At 56.7% G+C, this 20,849-nt stretch overlaps 6 protein-coding genes across 6 annotated transcripts; 4 read left to right on the top strand and 2 right to left on the bottom strand.

Annotated features, from left to right (window-relative positions):
* Positions 1–364: 364 nt before the first annotated feature.
* CkaCkLH20_04043 (AMP-binding enzyme) lies at positions 365–6,255 on the top strand (the record flags this gene model as incomplete). The annotated part of the gene is made up of 2 exons (XM_038886762.1): positions 365–820; positions 904–6,255. 2 exons carry the CDS (start codon positions 365–367, stop codon positions 6,253–6,255), a joined length of 5,808 nt encoding a protein of 1,935 aa, XP_038748012.1.
* Positions 6,256–7,027: 772 nt separating this feature from the next.
* CkaCkLH20_04042 (uncharacterized protein) lies at positions 7,028–9,021 on the top strand (the record flags this gene model as incomplete). Its single annotated transcript, XM_038886761.1, has 5 exons — positions 7,028–7,255; positions 7,314–7,594; positions 7,656–7,885; positions 7,934–8,032; positions 8,600–9,021. The coding sequence occupies 5 exons, from the start codon at positions 7,028–7,030 to the stop codon at positions 9,019–9,021; spliced, it is 1,260 nt and encodes a 419-aa protein (XP_038748011.1).
* A 2,025-nt stretch (positions 9,022–11,046) lies between these two features.
* On the bottom strand, positions 11,047–12,591 carry CkaCkLH20_04041 (uncharacterized protein; the record flags this gene model as incomplete). Its single annotated transcript, XM_038886760.1, has 1 exon — positions 11,047–12,591. One exon carries the CDS (start codon positions 12,589–12,591, stop codon positions 11,047–11,049), a length of 1,545 nt encoding a protein of 514 aa, XP_038748010.1.
* Positions 12,592–13,965: 1,374 nt separating this feature from the next.
* Positions 13,966–15,591, top strand: CkaCkLH20_04040 (origin recognition complex subunit orc5; the record flags this gene model as incomplete). The annotated part of the gene is made up of 3 exons (XM_038886759.1): positions 13,966–14,070; positions 14,149–14,550; positions 14,608–15,591. 3 exons carry the CDS (start codon positions 13,966–13,968, stop codon positions 15,589–15,591), a joined length of 1,491 nt encoding a protein of 496 aa, XP_038748009.1.
* Positions 15,592–16,145: 554 nt separating this feature from the next.
* Positions 16,146–17,953, bottom strand: CkaCkLH20_04039 (triose-phosphate transporter; the record flags this gene model as incomplete). The annotated part of the gene is made up of 2 exons (XM_038886758.1): positions 16,146–17,423; positions 17,486–17,953. The coding sequence occupies 2 exons, from the start codon at positions 17,951–17,953 to the stop codon at positions 16,146–16,148; spliced, it is 1,746 nt and encodes a 581-aa protein (XP_038748008.1).
* Positions 17,954–18,883: 930 nt separating this feature from the next.
* Positions 18,884–20,743, top strand: CkaCkLH20_04038 (uncharacterized protein; the record flags this gene model as incomplete). Its single annotated transcript, XM_038886757.1, has 1 exon — positions 18,884–20,743. One exon carries the CDS (start codon positions 18,884–18,886, stop codon positions 20,741–20,743), a length of 1,860 nt encoding a protein of 619 aa, XP_038748007.1.
* Positions 20,744–20,849: the final 106 nt, after the last annotated feature.

Here is a 20,849-nt window from a genome sequence, read left to right as displayed (position 1 = left end):
GCTCGGTTTGCGAGGGAATGTAACTCGGTCGCAGTACCAGCCATGGGGTTCGTCGATCCAGAACGAGTCGGCACGCTCTCCAGCCCGCATGCAAGGATGCGGCCCGAAGTCTTGCAGACTTGCACATAAGAGCCTCTGGTGGTTCACGAGAGCGAACTTCGCGTGGAAAACGGGTAGCTCTCCACCCTGCCGGTTGATCTCGTCACAAAATCTCAGGAACCAGTCCTCAACTTCAACAGTCGCAGAGGGAACAGTTCTTGTCTCGTCAGCTTGTGAAATGCTGCAAGTCGAACCTCGTCCTACCTCATAACGCTCGTTACCCCTCCCCCGCGCCCTCCGATCCCAAGAGAACACCAGACGAACCATGCATTTGCGGGACGGCGAAGGTGGCGGAACCGCCTACCAAGAGACTGACCGCGCAGATGGCTCGAACGGCCTGACCAACGGCACCGTCGACCCGTCCTCGACGAGAACCATTGCCGTTGCGCCCCGCGATGGCGCCGAGAGCGGCGTCGCCGCCTACAGACTTGAGTTGCTGCTCGCATGGCTCCTCGTGCTGTACCGCAACAATGACGACGGCCTGAGCCGTGTAAACTGGGGCTTCAGAACGCGAGACGGCCAGCAACCGTTGGAGAACAGCTTAAACCTGAGTGAAGTTCCTTTCAGCAAGGACAACTCGATAGCCGAGGCTCTCCAGATCATCAAGAACCTCGATGCCAACGAAATCGGTGATGCGCAAACGGTCCCGGTGATATACTTCAACAATGGAACACCCGCGCAAGGTGGCGCTGAGAAGACGCCTTCCAAGCGCTCTCATGACGTACGTAGACCCAATCATAGCTCTAATTCTCACCAAATTCCTTCAAAATTTCCATATTTCAACTTGCTGATTTGAGGTTCCAGTGGACGTACCAAGTCGAAGCGACCGTTCTTGAGCAGCAGATGGTGATCAAGGCCCAATGGGACCGGGCGGCCGTGACCTACCGTACTGCCGTTTCCCAACTCGACGCCTTTGTCGAGATCTTCTCCAACATCCTCGAAAAGCCCGATCGCCTCATTGGAGACACAGTCGGGCCTACCGCCAAAGACCTCGAGCAGATTTGGACCTGGAACGCGGAGCTTCCACCGAACATCCAACGATGCATGCAAGATATCATCTCAGAAGTGGCCGCCAATGGCCCTGACAGGCCAGCGATTGAGTCATGGGACGGAAACTTTACCTACGGCGAGGTTGAACAGCTCTCTACCCGCCTCGCGCGTCATTTGGTGCACCGCGGGGTGACGGTCGGCTCGACTGTTCCCATGTGCTTTGAGAAGTCAAGGTGGACGACTGTGGCTCTTCTGGCCGTCATGAAGGCTGGTGCCGCCTTTGCGCTCACCGACCCTAGCCAGCCTGAGGCCCGTCTACGGACCATCGTTGAGCAGACTGGAGCCACGATCATCGTCACATCCCAGTTGCAGAGCGAACTCGGTCGTCGCATTGCGCCCGAGGGAACCGTCATCATTGTCTCTGAGGAGGTTATCAGCTCAGACTCCCTCGAGCTCGCCCCTGAGCTGCCTGTTGTCCCGCCTTCCTCCCCCCTCTATATCCAGTTCACCTCCGGCAGCACGGGTAAGCCCAAGGGCGTCGTGATCTCCCACGAGAACTTCACCAGCGGCGCCATTCCTCGTGGCGACGCTGTCGGCTACCGCGCGCACACGCGCTGCTTCGATTTCGCTTCGTATGCTTTCGACGTCAGTATCGACTGCATGCTCTGTACGTACGCCGCAGGCGGCTGCCTCTGCATTCCCTCCGACGAGGACCGCATGAACGACCTCAGCGGCGCCATCCGTAACAGCAAGTGCAACATGGCTCACATGACTCCCTCTGTCGCCCGCGTTCTGGACGCGGATGTAATTCCCTCCCTCGAGGTCCTCGGTCTCGGAGGTGAGGCCGTTTCTGCCGGCGATGCTTCGACGTGGAGCAAGACCACCAGCGTCATCATTGCCTACGGCCCTTCGGAGTGCACTGTTGGTTGCACCATCAACAACAACGTCAAGGTTTCCACCAACATCGGAAAGGGTGTCGGTGGCCTCTGCTGGATTACCGACCCCGATGACCACGACCGCCTGATGCCAGTTGGTGCTGTTGGTGAACTCCTCGTCGAAGGTCCCGTTGTTGGTCCTGGGTATCTCGGTGACAAGGCCAAGACTGACGAGGTCTTCATCAATGATCCCGCCTGGCTCCTCGCGGGTGGCGGACCTGCTCGCGGCAGACATGGCCGTCTCTACAAGACCGGCGACCTTGTCCGCTACGACCCTGATGGCACCGGAGCCATCGCTTTCGTCGGACGCAAGGACCAGCAGGTCAAGCTCCGAGGCCAGAGAATCGAGCTTGCTGAGGTTGAGCACCACCTCAGGGGCAAGATGCCCTCCGGTGTCAAGATCGTTGCCGAAGTTATCAAGCCCGGCGGTACCGAGCCTACCCTGGTTGCGTTCGTCGTTGAGCAGCAGCCCGTTGACTCTCCTGATGCCGAGGGTGACGTGACCACCTTCTCCCCTGAGTTCAGCCAGGCTATCGCCGAAATTGACATCGCTCTTGGAGCCGAGATCCCCCGCTACATGGTTCCCTCCGCATACATTCCTCTCCGCAAGATGCCGTCTCTTGTTTCCGGCAAGATCGACCGCAAGAAGCTGCGTGAGCTTGGTGGCTCCATGACCCGAGAGCAGGTTGCCCGCCTCCGCGTCGCTCCTACTGAGAAGAGCGAGCCCGAGACCGAGATGGAGAAGGGACTGCAGCAAGTCTGGGCCAAGGTTCTCGGTGGTGACGCCACCATTGGCCTGCATGATAGCTTCTTCGCCCTTGGTGGTGACTCTCTCAGAGCGATGAAGCTGGTGGCAGCCGCCAGAGAGGAGGGCATTGCTCTTAGCGTTGCAATCATTTTCAACTTCCCTACGCTCAAGGAGATGGCCCAGAACGCGACCAAGGTCTCCAAGGACGATGATGTCGCCATCGCTCCCTTCTCCCTCCTTGAAGAGGGTTGGACCCCTGAGGAAGCCCGCGCCGAGTCTGCCAAGCTTTGCGGCATCGAGGAGTCCTCGATCGAGGATATCTACCCCTGCACGCCTCTTCAAGAGGGTTTGATGGCTCTTTCTGCCAAGGTCAAGACGGCATACACTGCCCAAAGAGTCGTCGACCTTCCCGACGCGGAGACAGCAGACAAGCTTCGCAAGGCCTTCGACGTCGCAGCCGCGGATTGCCCCATCTTGCGCACCAGAATCGTCCAAGTGCCCGGACGCGGTCTTGCTCAGGTGGTCATCAAGGAGGACATCCCCTGGTTCATCGGCGATGACTTGCAGAGCTACCTCGTTAAGGATCGTGAAGAGGACACTGATCTCGGCAAGCCCCTTGTCAGATATGCTCTCATCACTGACAAGGACACTGGCAAGGTGCACTTCATCCTGACGATGCACCACGCTCTCTACGATGGTTGGTCCATGCCTCTTGTCGTCGAGAAGGTCAACAAGGCCTTCGACGGCGAGAGAATCCAGCGACCTGCGGGATTCAACGCCTTCATCAAGTATCTCAATGGCATGGACCGAGCTGCCGCCGAGACATACTGGCGCGATCAGCTCCAGGGAGCTACGGGTACTCAGTTCCCTGCTCTGCCGTACCCTGGCTACCAAACCCAAGCCGACTCTCTGCTCGAGGTCTACGTACCCCTGACCGGCCGCCCAGCTTCCAACGTCACCGTCGCAACTGTCATTCGCAGTGCGTGGGCGTACGTTGCTTCTCATTACACTGGATCCTCTGATGTTGTCTTTGGTGAGACGCTCACCGGTCGCAACGCCCCTATCAGGGGTGCCGAGGAGATCGAAGGACCAATGATCACTACCGTTCCTTTCCGCGTCCAACTCAACGGCGAGACCACCGTCACCGACTTCCTCCACGACATTCAAGACCAGACCGTTCAGCAAATTCCTTACGAGCACACTGGTCTCCAGCACATCCGCCGTCTCAGCCCTGATGCCCTCGAGGCTTGCGAGCTCCGCACCGGCATCGTCCTTCACCCCAGTGCCGACGACATCGACATGGAGGAGTTCAACAAGTACCCCGCCAACCGTCTCGTACCTGCCGGTGACGCGGAAGCCGCTCAGGAAGCTCTCAAGTTCAACACCTACGCCCTCATGTTGGTCTGCTCCACGGACCCTAAGGGCTTCCTGGTGATGGCCAGCTTCGACTCCAAGACCGTCGGCAAGCCCCTGATGGAGAAGGCCCTCGCTCAGTTCTCTCAGGTTGCGCAGCAGATGTCCAAGCTCACCGATGCCCCTCTGGCTGATGTCAAGTACCTCACGGAGGAGGACCAGGCCGAGGTTGCTCGCCTGAGCATTGAAAGCTTGAAGGCTGTTCAGGCCGAGTACCCCGAAGCCGAGGCCGCTTGGATTGTCAACACCAGCGACTCTGGACTTCTTGCACCTCCGGGCGTCGTTGGTGAGCTGGTGGTTGCTAGCAAGACCGAGCTGGCGTTCCCCACGCTCGACAAGGCGTCCTGGGCGGAACCTACGGAGGGCACCAAGCTCTACAAGACGGATCGCCTCGCCAAGTTTAACCCCGACGGATCTATACACTTCGCCGGCAAGAAGAGTGAATTGGCTCATAAGGCTCCCGCTGCTCCCAAGGCCCCGACCAAGCGCATTTCTGCCACCTCCTCCAAGCAGAGACGTCTCCGAAGCCTCTGGAGCCGCGTCCTCAAGCTCCCCGAGACCGACATCGGTCTCAACGACAGCTTTTTCAGACTTGGAGGTGACTCCATCGGCGCCATGAAGCTCGTCTCCGAGGCTCGCCTGGCCGGCCTCACCCTGACTGTCAACCAAGTCTTCTCCAAGAGAACGCTCTATGACATGTCCTCCGTCCTTCAGGACTCAGAACCCACACAAAGCTCCGACGAGACGACGAAGGCCAGCGTACCTTTCGAATTGCTGGAAAACCCTACTCCCGATGTCACTGAAAGCCTGCGCCCCTTGTTGGCGGACCCGACATGGAAGATTGTCGACGCCTTCCCTGCCAGACCTCTCCAAGAGGTCGCTGTCAAGGGAACCATCGAGATTCCCAGATTCTCCGCGCGTTACGAGGCCATGTACTTTGAGACCGACGTCGACCGCCCTCGTCTGTTCCAGAGCTGCCAAGAACTGGTCTCCCGCAACGAGGTCCTTCGGTCGGTGTTCGTCCAGCACAACGGCACCTGCGTGAGTGTCGTTCTCGAGGACGTCAAGACTCCCGTGGAGGTTTACGAGATCGACGGAGACGTCGAGGCCTTCACCCACCAGCTCTGCGAACTTGATGTCCAGACCCGCATGCCTCTTGGCTCGGTCTTCGTTAAGTGGTTCTTCGTCCACAGTGTCAACGGCCAATCTGCCCTGATCTTCCGCGTCTCGCACGCACAATACGACGAGATCTGTCTGCCGCTGATGCTCCACCAGCTCTCTGCCCTGCACGAGGGCAAGCCCGTGCCCAAGGCTCTCCCCTTCTCCTCCTTCGTCAGCCACGTCGTCAAGTCCAACATTCCCCAGAGCGTCGACTACTGGAAAGAGCTCCTCCAGGGCTCTTCCGTCTCCGTCCTCAAGCCCGACACCCCGATCACGGAGAGACAACACTACGCCATCGACCGCACCTTCGACATCTCTTCCCGCTCAAAGGACGTCACCATCGCCACCCTTCCTACGGCGGCCTGGGCCCTCACCCTTGCCCGCCTCCTCAAGACCAAGGACGTCACCTTCGGCGAGGTCGTCAGCGGCCGCAACATCGACTTCCCCAACGCCGACATGGTCGTCGGCCCCTGCTGGCAGTACGTGCCCGTCCGCGTCAAGTTCGAGGACGACTGGACGGTTCTCGACCTCCTCAACCTCGTGCAGGAGCAGCATATCTCCAGCTCCGCGCACGAGGGCATCGGCCTCAAGGAGATCGCCAAGCTGTGCACCGACTGGCCCGCGTCCGTGGACTGGTTCGACACCGTCGTGCACCAGGACGTCGAGCACGTCGAGACGCTCGGCTTCTCGTCGGCCAGCAGCAGGATGGAGACCATCTACCCCCACCAGGAGCCCCTGCGCGAGTGGAAGATCCAGGCGTTCCCCCAGGGAGATAAGTTGACCATCGAGATTGTCACGTTCGAGTCGTGGAAGGGACATGCCAAGGAGCTGTTGGACAAGATTGAGAAGACGTTCGAGGTGCTCATGGGTAACCCCGGTGCCCCGTTGGCTCCGTTGTTTGAGCAGTAGAAGGTGGATTGTACGTATTGTGTGCCAAACACTGCTGGGGATGTAGGTTGATGATGATACCATAGCTGGATGAGTGGTTAGGAAAAGGACTGCAACGACTTTGCATTTTGTATTGGAGTTTTGTTTCTAATTAAGACTATGTTCCGTTATCTGTTGATGTTCTATTTTTGCTGGCCCATGAGAGCTCCTTCGTTTACAACTCACCATCGCTTCTGCTTCGTCCACATGGTCAAAGTCTTATACCTCGCGGTATCTTTGAATATATAGGGCCAACCCGCAACATAAACTTTTATGACAGATGTGGATTGCGGGCACATATCAAGGTCCTCGTTCGGGAACCTTGCAAGCACCCCTTGGGGTAGCTCACATGACTGAAAAGCCATGATGGAGACGGAGAAGTCCTCAAGTAAGCTCTGTCAACGCCCGACTATCAACGATATAGAGCAAGATTTCGTACAGACTTGTGTGTCAATCCTGGAGGGTTTAAATGGCAAATTAGTCTGTGATGAAAATGACTTCTTTGGTCAGATATCTTGTGAGAAAATTAAGCATCATTTCTGTCGTGATTCGAATCGTCAAGGTCTACTGACAGTATTCGCCACGACGACGAAGAAATTTTTGGTTTTCTCGGGTCATTGAATGGACTATCCATACATGACGCCAAACTTGTGAAAATTCTTCATGGCAGACTATAATTCGTGTTCTAGAAGCGTTGAAACCGACCAATCTTTACACATAGTCAACATATCCAGCACACCTCATCATTGTAATCATGCGTAACTTCAATAATCTTCTTCTCGCGGGCGCCGCTCTGTGGAGCTCTGCATCCGCCTCTTCCCTTGACGTTTCCGATATCAGGAAACTCGACTTGCACCACGATAACCTCAATAACAACACTCGTCTCGACTGCTACCGCGAGCAAGAGTGCAAGGACATTCGCACATATGAGTGTAAGACAGGCTATACCAACGTCGGATTCTCCAGAGACAGCTGTCAAGGGGTGAGTAAAATAGAGCTACCAAAACAATAATCGACTTGTAAGCTAACAAGATTGGTAGCCTGACTTTGCAAATCCGATCTGTTGTAGCACAAGAACCACCAACCGCTTCGGAGTAGACCAAGACGGGAATAAGAAGAAATGTATGTGGCGCGGCACCGGCCCGAACTGCAACGGCGCTGGAGCCCCAGGCGAAGTCGTCTTGTTCAAGTCCGGCAACGGCGGAGGCCCATCTGAGTTCGGTGAAGTAGACGACAAGCAGTGTTCTACAGGCTACAAGTACTTCACGTGCCCCCTGCCCGAGTGGGAGGGCCTCACGTCCACCTGTCGATGGACTGACTGGTACGATCTTACTTCCCCCTGACATTCGAGTACAACCCGTGTAAACTAACGAGGGAAACAGCCAAGGCCACTGCGACGCCGACGAGACGGAAGTCGCCCACGCCAACGACATGTACGGCAGGTGCCCGCACCAGGGCGTCAGGCGAGGTCTGCGGTACTGCTGCAAGAACGCCAGGAAGCCGCTGTCCAACTGTCACTGGGTTGGCCAGGGGCACTGCGATGATAATACGTGTAGTCCGGACGAGGTCACTGCTGCGAGGAACCTTGTTGGCGATCATCTCAGCTGCAAATGTATGTGGAACTATTGTTCATGGGAGAACTTCGCTAACAAGTTGCTAGATGGTCGTGAGAAGTCGCTCTGCTGTACCCCTGAGATGGAGGCGCTGGAGCCGGTTGAGCCTCCTGCGAATCCAACTCCGACTAATGTGAACCAGTCGGGTAAGATGATCCGGGGTGGTTGTCTGCTGAGTGCTGGTGTGATCTGGGCTTGGATATGGTTGTTTGCCTAAGTTGAAGGCGCCACGTTAGTTTCATTGGTAAAGACATAGAAGGCGAGAATGCATTCGTTCGTTGAGTAACATGGTCACCACGACCTGCCCCTGAATTTTCTGAGATACTCAACGTCATCGAAATCCGTCGGTCATTATCAGTCCAACCTTTCCAAAAGCTCGTGAGCCTGGTCTTGATGGTATTCCTGCCCAACGTTGTCTTATTGGTACTCGCTTACCCATGCCTCCTGCATGTCTCATGCAGCTACAAGCCAGGTAAGAAAAAGGGTGTCAGTTCTGAGTGCCCATACAATCAGGGCGGAAGGAGGCTCGGTTCGTTGCTGCCAGTCACCGACTCGCCCAATCCGCCCTGCCATGCTTGCGTGCCTGCTCAGCTCTCGCGTCGTCGAGGAGAATTTCCTCTCGAGATAGATCGACTCTAACATCTTTCCCTCTGCAAACAACTCGTGTCCCTATTCCGAATTCTCGTTCAGAACACTTGCTTTCTACCACGAAGACGAAACTTCAACATCCATTGCCATCGTCAAGATGTCTGACTACTTCTCCTTCATCGACGTCGACAAGCTTGCCGCTGATATGAGCGGCGATTTCCCTGGTATCGACTTCGACTTCGACAATTTCGACGTCACGAACTTCCCTGATGCCGGCGACCAGAATTACCAGAACCACGCTCCCGATCAGATGCCAGGCAACTTCACCTTGACTGAAGCGGGAGATCTTCCTGCCGAGCTGGGCAACATTTCTGGCGAACCGTCTGCCTTCTGGGACCCATTCAGCCTCCAAGCGCCATTGGCCGAGACAAGTCACACGACGGACATGTTCAACGCGTCTTACATGGACGGGCTTGAATCCGTTGGCTGTGGTATCGCCCACGTTGGCGCCAACGGACTAAGCCATGCAGGGAACTCGGATCCGTAAGATTTTTTTTTTACCACTTGCTAACAAAAAGGGTGTCAGTTCATCATTGCAGAATTCGGTCGGCTTTCCCATGACGACTCATATTCGAGCAGACAGCCTTGCGGCTCCGGCCAGACCTAATTCGATTTCTTCGCCAGAGGAAAGCCACGCGAATTCTGCGAGCCAGTCACATTCATCACCGTTGACTTGTGCTCAGTGTGGTTTTGTTGAAAGCAACTCATATGCCTTGAGTGAACATGCCAAACTGGAACTTCACAAGGCATATCGATGCAATGTCGCAGGCTGTGAAGTGCGCCTTGCATCTCGCACCGAACTGGAGTCTCATCAGCGCAGACCTCATCTCGGTGACCACAGACGAGTGGAATATGACCAGCCTTATGTTTGTGAAGAATGCAGAACAGAGTTTCGCAACAAGTCAAAGCTTCAACATCACGCCAATGAAGCACAGCATAGTCCGTTTGCCTGCATTTGCGGCAGCAAGTTCGCTCGTCTGGACGTTCTGAACCGACACCTCGACTCTTTTGGAGACAAGATGCCCAAGCATCCATGCCAGTTCTGCAAGAGACACCAGGGAAAGAACGGATTTCGCAGGAGGGATCATCTTCTTCAACATATCCGAGGGTATCACAAGTTCGAAGCTGAGGGCAAGATTGGCGACATCCTCCCTTCTCGACGTGGTAAACACCATGTGCCTCCCGTATGCCCTCACAAAGATTGCTCGTATCATCGAGGTGAATCTTTCATGAGATTGAGCACCGAAGAGCAGCGTCGCAACAAGCCATTCGAATCCCAGTCCGAATACACGAAACACATGAAGGTTGCTCACAACCACAGTCAATACCCCTGCAATGTTGCTGGATGTAACAAGACCGGAGGGAGAGGTTATTCGAGAGAGAAAGATCTCATTAACCACCGGAGGAAAGAGCACCCCGACGCTGAAGCCTATATGGCACAGCCACGAGACGTCAGAATTCCCTGTCGGCAACCTGATTGCAATTCAAAGCTGTTTCCCAACAGTATGGACAGGCATCTTTTCCTCAGACACGTTGACGAGTGGCGACGGATGAAGTCGAGCTAAATACTGCCGACGAAGACTGGCGCCAACATGTCCCCTACGCTGGGGTTTCTCTTCTCTTCTTATGGGCTGTATTTCATTGTCTTGCCCTCTATTTGTGCCACCTGTTTTGTTCTGATAGTCTATCTTTACTGTCTCTATCACTGTTGTCTCCTCAGCTGCACCCCCTCCTGTCCTTACAGCAACTTCGTTTGACGTTTTGATTAAGTTTCTGGTTCCCTTGTCACCTTTTCTGTACCGCGTGTTCCATAGGAAAATACAATAGAAAATCCAAGTTATCGAGTTGAGACTGATCCCAGCAAGCACAGACGTAACTCACCTCCTCGGAATTGTAGCCAAAAATAACACCCAGTAGATTCAACGAAGGATATGATGTGAGATCTGCCCGTTGTCACAACCGCTATTTAATTGCTAGTTTCACAGTGTTGCTGTATATTGCTTGTTTCCAACTTGGCATGGGACCAAACGCCGCCTGTTATTTGTCCCAATTGCCAGTGTGTAGTTCTCAATGTCTGGGCATATTCTGATAGTACGTTTTGTTAGTCCGAAATCACAACACGTTCATATTGTCCCGGAGCGAGAATCTTTACGGCATCGACTTTCAAACGCATCCAATCTTTATGTATCCTCTTGGGATTCTCAAACGTTAAAACTATATGATACTCATTGTGCTTGCCATATCAAAGCAGTATAACGTGATGCGGTGTATAAGTTGACCTGATCTATCAGCAAAACCTCTATTACTATTCCTGGAAAGTATCGCCTCGAGTTCGATTGGGTGCACTCAGACTGCGTCGTGAAGTGTGATGTTAACTGTATTCAAACTACCACATTCGCCATCTAAATCCCGGTCCCGTAGTGTATCGCTATATGTCGTAAGTTTTCATCTGGGTATTGTAACCAAACGCCTCCCACCATCCACACCCACTAGAGCCCAGTCTCCTTCAATGTCACCTGGACATATCCATATCCTGAACCCCCAAATCGATGGCCTGTAAGACCGAGTCCGCATAATCTCTATTCGGCGCAGCGAGCAACAGCGCGTCCGGATGAAACCCGTCCTCCTCCCACGCCGTCCCCCGCGGCGCCGGATTGGGGGGATACAACGCGCCCACGTGCCGCGGCATCGACTTATACCGCTTGCCGGTGTCGTCGACCCACGTGAGCGACTGGGTCCGGGGGTCCCGCGCCCGCGCCTTCTCGGTGAAGTAATCGATGGGCGACTCCCAGTGCGGGTCGTTGAGCAGCAGGCGCGCGACGTCGGTTCGGTCGTCGAGGAGGAGGGCGAGGCGCGGCGCGGCGAGGTCCTCGGTCCAGTCGGCGCCCAGATGGCGCACGATGCCGGCGATCTCGCGGTCGGCGATGCCGTCGATCCACCACAGGTTCTGGACGGCCTTCATGAACATGAGGTAGTGGGCGAGGATGACGAGGGCGCGGGGCCTCTTCTGGCGGCCCAGCTCGACGAAGCCCTTGGGGATGAAGGTGAACCAGGTGACGACGCGGAGGGTCATGATGGGGCTGAAGCCGTGGACGAGCTCCGAGTAGAGGGAGCCGAGGTACTTGAGGGTGTCGTAGTAGGTTGCGACGTCTTCGAAGTCCGGGTCGCCGGGCTTGATGGAGGTGATCATGAAGAGGAGGTTGTTGGGGATGTGCAGGGCGGCCTTGTCGAGGTCGATCGGGGGCCTGAAGAAGAGCTCGGCCATGCCCGACTCCCATACCGTCTGCGGGGTCGCCATGTCGATCATGAGGCCGATGCCGCGCCAGACTATCATCCAGTCGATGATGTAGAGCTCCTTCGTGCCCGGTTCGCGGAACATTTGTGATGAGAGGGCTGTGAGAAGGAGTGAGGTAGCGATGAGGGCGGGGAATGTCTCCGGCTTGAATTCCTCGATGGCCTTGCGGTAGCCCTCGAAGGCGCGGGCACGGTAGCGGAGGGCTCGCGACGGCGCGATGTCCTGTCCGAGGTGCTGGAGTTGCAGGGCCGAGGTGCCCAGCAGACAGTCCATGAGGAACGGACTTTCGAAGGCGTGAGCCGGGATCTTGATCTTCAAGATATCGTCGATGCGCTTCACCCTCCCGGCCTGAGTCGCGAAGGAGGTGAAGGTGTTTGTAGTGTAAAACCACAAGAGTTTCATGTCGATGGCATCGTGCTGGCTTGTGGCAATGTAGAGCGGCTCCTTGACCACAAGCGCGTTGAAGTCCTCATCGCCGCTCTGCCCCGGGGTTTGGGCGCGTGATGAAGTTGAGCCGGAGGATGAGGATGGCGACCCCGGTTGCTGGTCGGCGTGGGAGTGGGCCGGTCCGGGGTAGACGCACTCGGCCTTGCGGAGCACGCAGTTGCGGCAGGTCGGGCGAGCTTCGTCGCACTTGACCTTGCGAGTTTTGCAGTTCCTACAGCCCGTCCTGGACTTCTTGTGAGGTCGTTTTGAGTGGTACGGCTTATCCTCCGGGGGGGAGTTTGCTGAGGATTGTCCGGGGTTTGAGAGGATGGTCATTGTGTCATTGAGGGGTCTTGGCGACTACCCGTCTCTCTGATGACTGGCTGTAAGATGAGAAGAGAAGGTTGACCACCTTATCCGAGAAAAGTGAGGACGCTGCTGGCAGGAAGGATGAGGTTGTAGGTGAGACTGAGAGGAAGGATGGTGAGAAAAAGGAGCTCGGCAGTGGCAAGCAAAGGTTGTTTGCAATAAGGTACAGTAGTGTGAAGTCGGAGGTTCGAGGTTTGGACTGCTCGGACCTCTTTTTACAGGGACGCTGTCAACGGCCGGACGGGAGAGGACGTCGTCGGAGTTGAAACAAAGTTCAGTGAGTGGGTGACGTTGCTGACGAAATGAGACGCAGAGCGATCGGATGAATACCGTAAAACACGCCCTTCTTTGCGTTGATTAGTCGGCCGCTAGTACCGTGACTACTGCGTAGAGGTGCCTTTGACCAACGAGGAGAATTGTAATCGGAAACTGCCGAGTGCCAAATCTTGTGTCTTTGGTTGAGGCGTGGTAAAGGCTGAAGTTGTAGGTGAGGCCTCACCAACAATTCAAATTGTCGCCGTCGAGGGACCCCCGGAAACTTGTTGGTTGGCTTCACTGCCACAATCATGCGGTGCTGTATCAACCACTTTGACCCCACTCAAGCTGAGCTCGACTAGGCAGTAAGTCAGCGGTAGAATGACAGGCCGTTCTTATGTTAGTTGGGTAAGCGAGCAGCCGAATCCTTCGTACAGAGTACCGGGTTGGAAGAAGAGCCAAGAATGACATAACATGAGCCAAGTCCATGTCCACGCAGTCAAACAAACATTCTCAACGTCGGCTCACACGTAGTGAAATACGTGGACAGGCTGACGCAGCTGGCATCTGGCAGGTTGGCAGTCTGCCCAAGTGACATAAACGCATACGCCTCCCGCCCTCCTTCTTTTCCCTTTCCCTTGCTTGCAGTTGTTCCATTTTCAGCTGGGCGTGGTTTGGATTTTGGTGGCACGTTCGATCTTTGGGACGCCCGGCGCCTGGCTGGGCTTGAGCAGAGGGGGGTGCGGGGCACAAGGTCACTGGCCATTGGGGAGCCCCGGCACAGACGCTCGGGCCCCATCACGGGCCTGATCCACCTCGGATGGGAGCTCACAGCTGCTTCTGCTTCGCCCGAAGGTGGCTCCAGATGGCTCCAGATGGACCGCCTCCTCCGTTCCTGACTGCCTCCAGCACAAAGGTCACATGACTTCGCGTTTCTGACTGGTTCTTCCGTCTGAAGGAGTACGCGACGGAACTGTATTCTCGGCCGACGCTCCGGTCCTTTGTTCCGGACCTGAAGCTTGTGACAGCCGCAGCGGTTGCAGAGCCTCATCGAGTAGGAGGGCAGTGTTTTGTTTAGCCACTGAGATGGGATCACTTTTCCAGCTACCAGAGGAGCTTCTCCTGTCGCCTCTCTTTGATCGCTATCCCTGTCGCGAACAGCAGATTCGCTCTCTGGCAACTCTTCTCCATGTAAGTCGTCGTCCTCAGCTCAATGCGCTTCTTCCTCCCACCGGCGTGTTCCAAAGCTGACATGTGTATGTGTGCCAGCCATCCGCAGCTCCTTGCCGAAATGTCGTGGTGTACGGTACCGAAGCTACCGGAAAGTCTGCCGTTGTCGAGTCCCTCCTTCAAACCCTCAGCGCTCCCTCCACCGGTGACGAATCGCAAGATGAACCGTCTTTGAAATATGCCGTCGTCAACTCCATACAATGCATCACCGGGCGTCATTTGTTCGAGCGGACCGTGGCCGCGGTAGTAGATGCCTTACAATGGGAATCACCGCCCAAGAAGTGCGAAACGCTGGCTCAATTGACGGTCGAGCTGTGTAAGATGCTCAAATATACTCAGAGGCCAGAAGGCTGGAGGCTGGTTCTCGTCTTCGACTCAATTGATCGGCAGAGAGATGCCCCTGCAACCCTTCTGCCCGCCCTGGCGAGACTATCTGAAGTGGTCAGTCGCTTCAAGGTCACCCCTTTCAGTACACACAGAAGCTAACACACCGTCCAGATACCATGCCTAACCTGCGTCTTCATCGTCACCGCTCCCTCACCCTCCTTCCTCCGTTCCTCCTTCGCCCCCCATATCCAGTTCCCGAACTACACAAAACAAGAATTCGTCAAGATTCTCTCCATCTCCCCGCCTGAGCCGACACCAACCACGACGCAGGACGACACAAACTTCCTCTGGACGCGCTTCTGCGGCGCCGTCTGCGACGCCCTCACAACCTCCGCAGCCCGCACCCTCCCTTCCTGTCGGCACAGCTGCGACGCCCTCTGGCCGCGTTTCGTGGCGCCCATCTTAGCAAGGACCCACGGCCCCCGCGAATTCTCAAAGCTCCTCATCGCATCCCGCGTCCACTTCCAGGATGAGTCTCTCCTAAACCCGAGTATCGTATCCATAAAGCCCGGCACCACTACCTCAGGCACCGCCGTCGCGAACGGCAATGCTCCTCCAGGCACACCATCGAAGCACACGGCGCAGCAGGCGACGAGCATCTCCGCCACGACGGACCTGACCTCGTTGTTACCAACCACCGCCCGCCTTCTCCTGCTATCAGCCTACCTCGCCTCGCACAACGCCCCGCGCCACGATCTGGTCCTCTTTTCGACCTTCCACCACGGCCGCAAGAAGCGCCGCGGCGGCGGCTTCGTGGCCCCGAAGCGCGGCCGCCCGAGCAAGCACCGCAAGATCTCGCGCAAGCTCCTCGGCGCGCACGCGTTCGTCCTGGAGCGTATGCTGGCCATCTTCGCCGCCCTGCGGAGCGAGTGGGCCGCCGACAGCGTAATCGGCAGCAGCAACGGGAGCGTGGTGGACGGAGACGTCGGCATGGCCATCTCGACGCTCGCTAGCTTGCGGCTGCTGATGAAAGTCGGCGCGGCTGGCGATCAGATGGATCGGGGCGGCAAGTGGAGGATTAACGTCGGATGGGATGTCATCAGGGGCATGGGACGAAGCCTCGGTATTGAAGTGGAGGAGTGGCTTGTCGACTAGATACCAGTTGCATTTCACGGTAGACTATGCAGGATCATATGAGATATTGGATCAACATTTATTCCCATTTCGTTACAGTACATTACAGGATAGTAGTGCCAGACCAACCAAGTGAGCTCCTTATCTTCTCCCGCGGGTATTTGCCCATGATTGGCATAGCATAGCATACCATTGCCAACAATCGACACCCGAATCGCACGCATAATTCGGTGACTCAGCCCGTGCAATGCGCGAGGCAGACGCGGAAACCCCGGATGTTAAAGCAAGCGCCATCCATCTCGTCCAATCCAAACGCCTGAGCCGTCTATATCCTCTCCGGCGTATTTATGTGCCTCTGTGTCTATTATCAGACTGGTTTTGGAGGATAGCCCCAGTTATGCAAAGGCAGGCACAGTCTGTACCATCTCCGAACCATCAAGCCATAGAGAACATGCTTTTTTCATGCGTTGTACCAACCACCCCATTATTCGGCGCCTGTCATGATAGTACATTCAAAGTTGTGGATAGAAAAAGATTCAAACGTTTTGGAACACACAGAATTTACATGAGGTCTTCTACATGCCAGCCTGCCGGTCTCCCAGCCGCCAGGTGTCCTCCTGCTTCGTCCCCGGAGCGAGCCATGCGGCGTTGCTCGCGCCGCGGGACCGCGCGCTCACCGGCCCGTCCGACTTCTTAGCGTCGTCGCCGTGCGCGGAGTGCCCGTTCAGAGACTGGAAGGCTCCCGCGGAGACCATGGGGCTCTCGAAGACGGGGGCGTCGCGGCTCTTGTTCACGGCGTCCTTGGTGTTCAGGGGCAGCAGGGGCTCGGGCTTAACCTCCATCATCTTGGCCTTGCGGTCGGCCTTGTCGCGGTCGTGGGTGCGGTCGTAGAGGTAGAGGCCGGCGAAGGTGAGGGCGATGCCGACGCCCTGGAGGAAGGTGGTCTGGTTCCGGAACCAGATGATGGCGATGACGATGACGAAGACGCGCTTGATCAGGCTCGCGACGGAGTACGTCACGGGGGAGACGAGGGAGAGGAGCACGAAGGCGAGGATGTTCTGGCCGAAGTGGAAAGTGCCGTTGAAGATGAACTCGATGGTCAGGCGGCCGTGGTCGAAGGAGCCGGACTTCTCGGTCAGGTCGACTGCGCCGTCGTGGAGCACGTCGCGGATGATGCCGGTTCCCTCGCTCCAGAACCAGATCGGGACCGTCAGGATGAAGGCCATGCCTGACGAGTAGCAGAGCAGGTTCAGCTTGTCGAGCTTCTGCGACCTGGCTGACAGCCCCTCGGCTTCCGCCTTGGCGGCCTCGTTGAACAGACGCTTCGAGAAGATGTTTTGCGTCACGAAGATGATGGTGGCGAGCAAGGCGTAGAAGATGCCCAGCAGTTCGCCGCTGTACTTGTTGTGCTTGCCGGAGCATGCCAACATGACACCGAGAGTCAGGGGCACCAGTGACAGATATGTGTTCATCGAGTACCGAATGTTGAAAACGAATCGGTAAGCTAGGACCGTGAAAAGAGGAGAAAGGCCCTTGATCGTGTGCACGAGTGAAACCGGGATCTTGGACGTCGCCGTCGAGCTCAACAAGTGTCCAAAGATCTGGAACGCCGCCAGAGGCATGGTCGTCTTGATCACATCGCGGGAGGGGTAGCGAATCCCATGCTTGAGCGCTGGTATCGCCGTCTTGAGGTTCGGGAAGACATTCGCGAGCCAGGCGAAGAGAATACAGTACGTCGCCACGAAGGCGAATTGGATCAGTGTGAGCGTCGCAGGCTTGTCGAACGCAGTGAGGATGGATTTCGACGAGGTATTAGTGAGCGCGGACGACGTGTACCAGAGAACACAGAGCGCCTACGATCGCAAACGGTCAGCGCCTGCTCGAGAGTCTACATTGGCGATTACAACAAACTCACAATCAGCCTGGGAGACACGGGGGCTTTCAGAGCATCGGCAATCTCGTGGGCATTCTGGCTGACGCTACCACCCCTTGTCCTTATGTTGTGGATGGCGTCGCCGAGGCTCTTCTGTCTACCGTGGCCGTACCGGGTCGCCGGCTGTCCTGGAGGGGCCCATCGCGCAGCGCGACCCTGAATGCTCTCTTTCCTGGGCTGCCAGCGGTCGCCGCCGTTGGGGGCTCCGGGCAGCGCGTAGCCGTTTGATCTCGCGGGGCTCGTACCCCTCGAGTCGTTGGTGAGGTGGGAGTCTATGTGGTCGGGAAACTTCTCCATGCCGCCGGTGGCAGAAGAGACGCTGCTCTCGTCGTCGTCGTCTTCTTCGTCTTCGTCTTCGGTCGATCGTCTGGGCGAATGCTGTCGCGATCGATGGTCAGCAGATGCCGAGGAGGTTTGGACGGAAGAGCTGGATGCTGTGGAGCGAGGCATGACGCGAAATGCTGGGGGTGGAAATTTGGCGGGGACAATTTCTAGTATCAGAGGGATCCAGCTCCGGCACTCGCTGGTAAAGTGCGAAACAGAGATCCTTTTTAATGAATCAATGGTTACTCACCTTCTTGCTTGGAAGTTGGTATTATAAACGAGCGACAGATGCGGCATTCATGCGCGAGAGGAAAAAAAGTTTAGAGTTGGAGTAGTAGTTCAAGCATTGTCTCTTGATTCGCATAGAGTCGAGAGACGAGGAAATCAGATGGGCGCTCTGATGATGGAGGCTCGTGTGAAAGGGAAAAAGTCTCGAGACCAAGGGCGAGAATTACGAATATCGACTCCGTATCTCCGTACTGGGGGCAGCTGTCCTCATCTCAATCAATCGGAATCACCACGGTGCAGCGTCAGCAGCTGGGAATGGTTGGATTTCGGCGGCCTGCCATCCCTGCATAGCCAGGGGCACATATGTCAGTGGTGAAGCTCGATGAAATGTTCTGCCGTGCTCCGATCAGGATCCTGGTCCGATGGACCCGACGAGTCAAAGCTCCATTTTCATGCGGCGAAGGACGCCAAACATAGTGAACCAGTGACGCGGTACGTACCCAGCGCGCAGAGTTGAAGACCCACTTCTCCGTAATTGTCCTTCAGCCTCCAAAAGTTTGGCGCGGCCGTCACGCATCTGCGATCGCTTCCAGGCCTCAGTGGATTTACCCATTCGCCGACAAACGACCATCCATCGCCTCGTGATTCGGTTTCACTCGTCACTTTCGCCGCGCGCCATCGGCGAAAAACTTCCTTTTGAGATTCGCGCCGGAAAAGCATGGGACCTCGCCCCGACCCTAGACGATTTCTCAACCTCGCAATCCTCATTTACTTCGTTACCCAAGCCGTACCTAAGTCCTTCAACACCGCGGCGCAACTCGATTCAAAATGGCGGCCCCAAAGATGACCAAGAACCAAATGCGCCGGGCGAAGAAGAAGGAGCAGAAGAAAGCCCAGGCAGATGTACGCGCTCTTGCCACGGACACACTCACGTTTGGAGCTGACAAGGAACAGGCCGTCACGAAGCCCGCCGAGACCGACGACGAGAAGACCCCCGAAGATGTGGAGAAGCAGGAAAAGCCCGCCGATGAGCTCGAAGTCAAGAAGGATGCCGAGACTAGCACCAAGGCCGAGGCCGACGGCCCGGTCGACGACTTTAACCCGGACGACGAAGCGTTTGCCATGTTCAAAGACATTTTCCAAAAGTTCGGCTCAGTAGAAGAAGATGAGATTGCCAAGGAGGCTAACGCTGGTAACCAAGGAGAGGCCTTCTGGGAACAAGACGACATCCCTAGTGAGGATGAGGAGGCCACAGGGCAGACGAAACTCTCCAAGAAGAAGCGCAAGCAACTCAACAAGCTCTCCATCGCTGAGCTGAAGGCGCTGGTTCAGGTTCCCGACGTCGTCGAATGGCAAGACGTATCCTCTTCAGATCCGCGATTGTTGGTGCAGATCAAGGCGCAAAGGAATGTGGTACCCGTGCCAGGTCATTGGCAACTGAAGAGGGAATACCTCTCTTCCAAAAGAGGTATCGAGAAGCCCCCCTTCAGACTACCCAAGTTCATCGCAGAGACGGGCATCACGGAGATGCGTGATGCTGTTCTCGAGAAGCAAGATCAACAGTCCTTGAAGCAAAAACAGCGCGAGCGAGTCGCCCCGAAGATGGGCAAGCTGGATATAGACTACCAAAAGCTTTACGACGCGTTCTTCCGCTTCCAGACCAAGCCAGAACTCACCCGCTTCGGCGAGGTGTACTACGAGGGCAAGGAGAGCGAGGTTGACTTCCAACACTTCAGACCAGGTGAGCTCAGCGAGGCCACGAAGGAAGCTCTAGGCATGCCCCCAGGTGCTCCTCCACCATGGCTCATCAACCAGCAGCGCTTTGGTCCCCCTCCGTCATATCCCACCCTTAAGATCCCCGGACTCAACGCCCCGCCACCACCGGGCGGCTCCTGGGGTTTCCACCCCGGCGGCTGGGGCAAGCCCCCAGTAGACGAGTTCAACCGTCCCCTCTACGGCGGTGACGTCTTCGGTCTCACGAACCAGCCCGGAGCTCCCGCTCAGCAACAAGTCGCACAGCCTCTGACCACCGGCGAGCCCGTCGAGAAGTCGTTATGGGGCGAGCTGCAGCCCCGCGACGAGGAGTCCGAGTCCGAGGAGTCGGACGACGAGGACGAAGAGGAAGAAGACGAGGACGAGGACGCCGCCGGCATGCAGAGCCCCTCGGGCATCGAGACCTCGGCCGGCATGGTCTCGTCCGTGCCCACGGACTACCCGGGCCACGGCGTCGAGACGTCGGTGGCCGGCGAGATGGACCTGCGGAAACAGCGGCGCGGCTTCGACACGGAGGAGAGCTCGCACCCGCGGTCCGCGTACCAGGTCATCCCCGAGCGCCAGCAGCGCGCCGAGGGCTTCTTCGGCAGCGACAGGGTCTACGACCTCAAGGGCCACAACGGCGCCGGTCCCGGCGGCGTGCCGGTGCTGGGCCAGGACGACGACAGCCGCAAGCGCAAGAAGCCCGGCGACGTGGACGTCGCCATCGACGTCGACTCGCTGCAGAACAACGACGGGCTCAGCAAGGACGAGGTCCGCCGCCGCTTCGAGGAGGGCAAGCGCGAGGACGGCATCGGCGCCAAGTGGGCGTACGAGGACGACCTGTCCGAGATGATTGCGCAGGAGTCCCGCAAGCGGCAGAAGGTCGACGAGAAGCGGACCAAGGAGAAGAAGGAGAGCAAGTACAGGTTTTAAGTAGCAGTGCTTCGCTCCGCTGTCCGTCTGGACAGAATGTAATGGTATGCCCGAGCTGGGGCTTTGCCCCCGAACTCTAGGTGGTGTTTTTCATGTGCAATAGGAT

Source organism: Colletotrichum karsti (genome assembly GCF_011947395.1).
Source record: "Colletotrichum karsti strain CkLH20 chromosome Unknown Scaffold10, whole genome shotgun sequence".
NCBI lineage: Eukaryota > Fungi > Ascomycota > Sordariomycetes > Glomerellales > Glomerellaceae > Colletotrichum > Colletotrichum karsti.
Note: the sequence above shows the minus strand (reverse complement) of the source record. Positions and strands in the feature narration are given on the sequence as shown.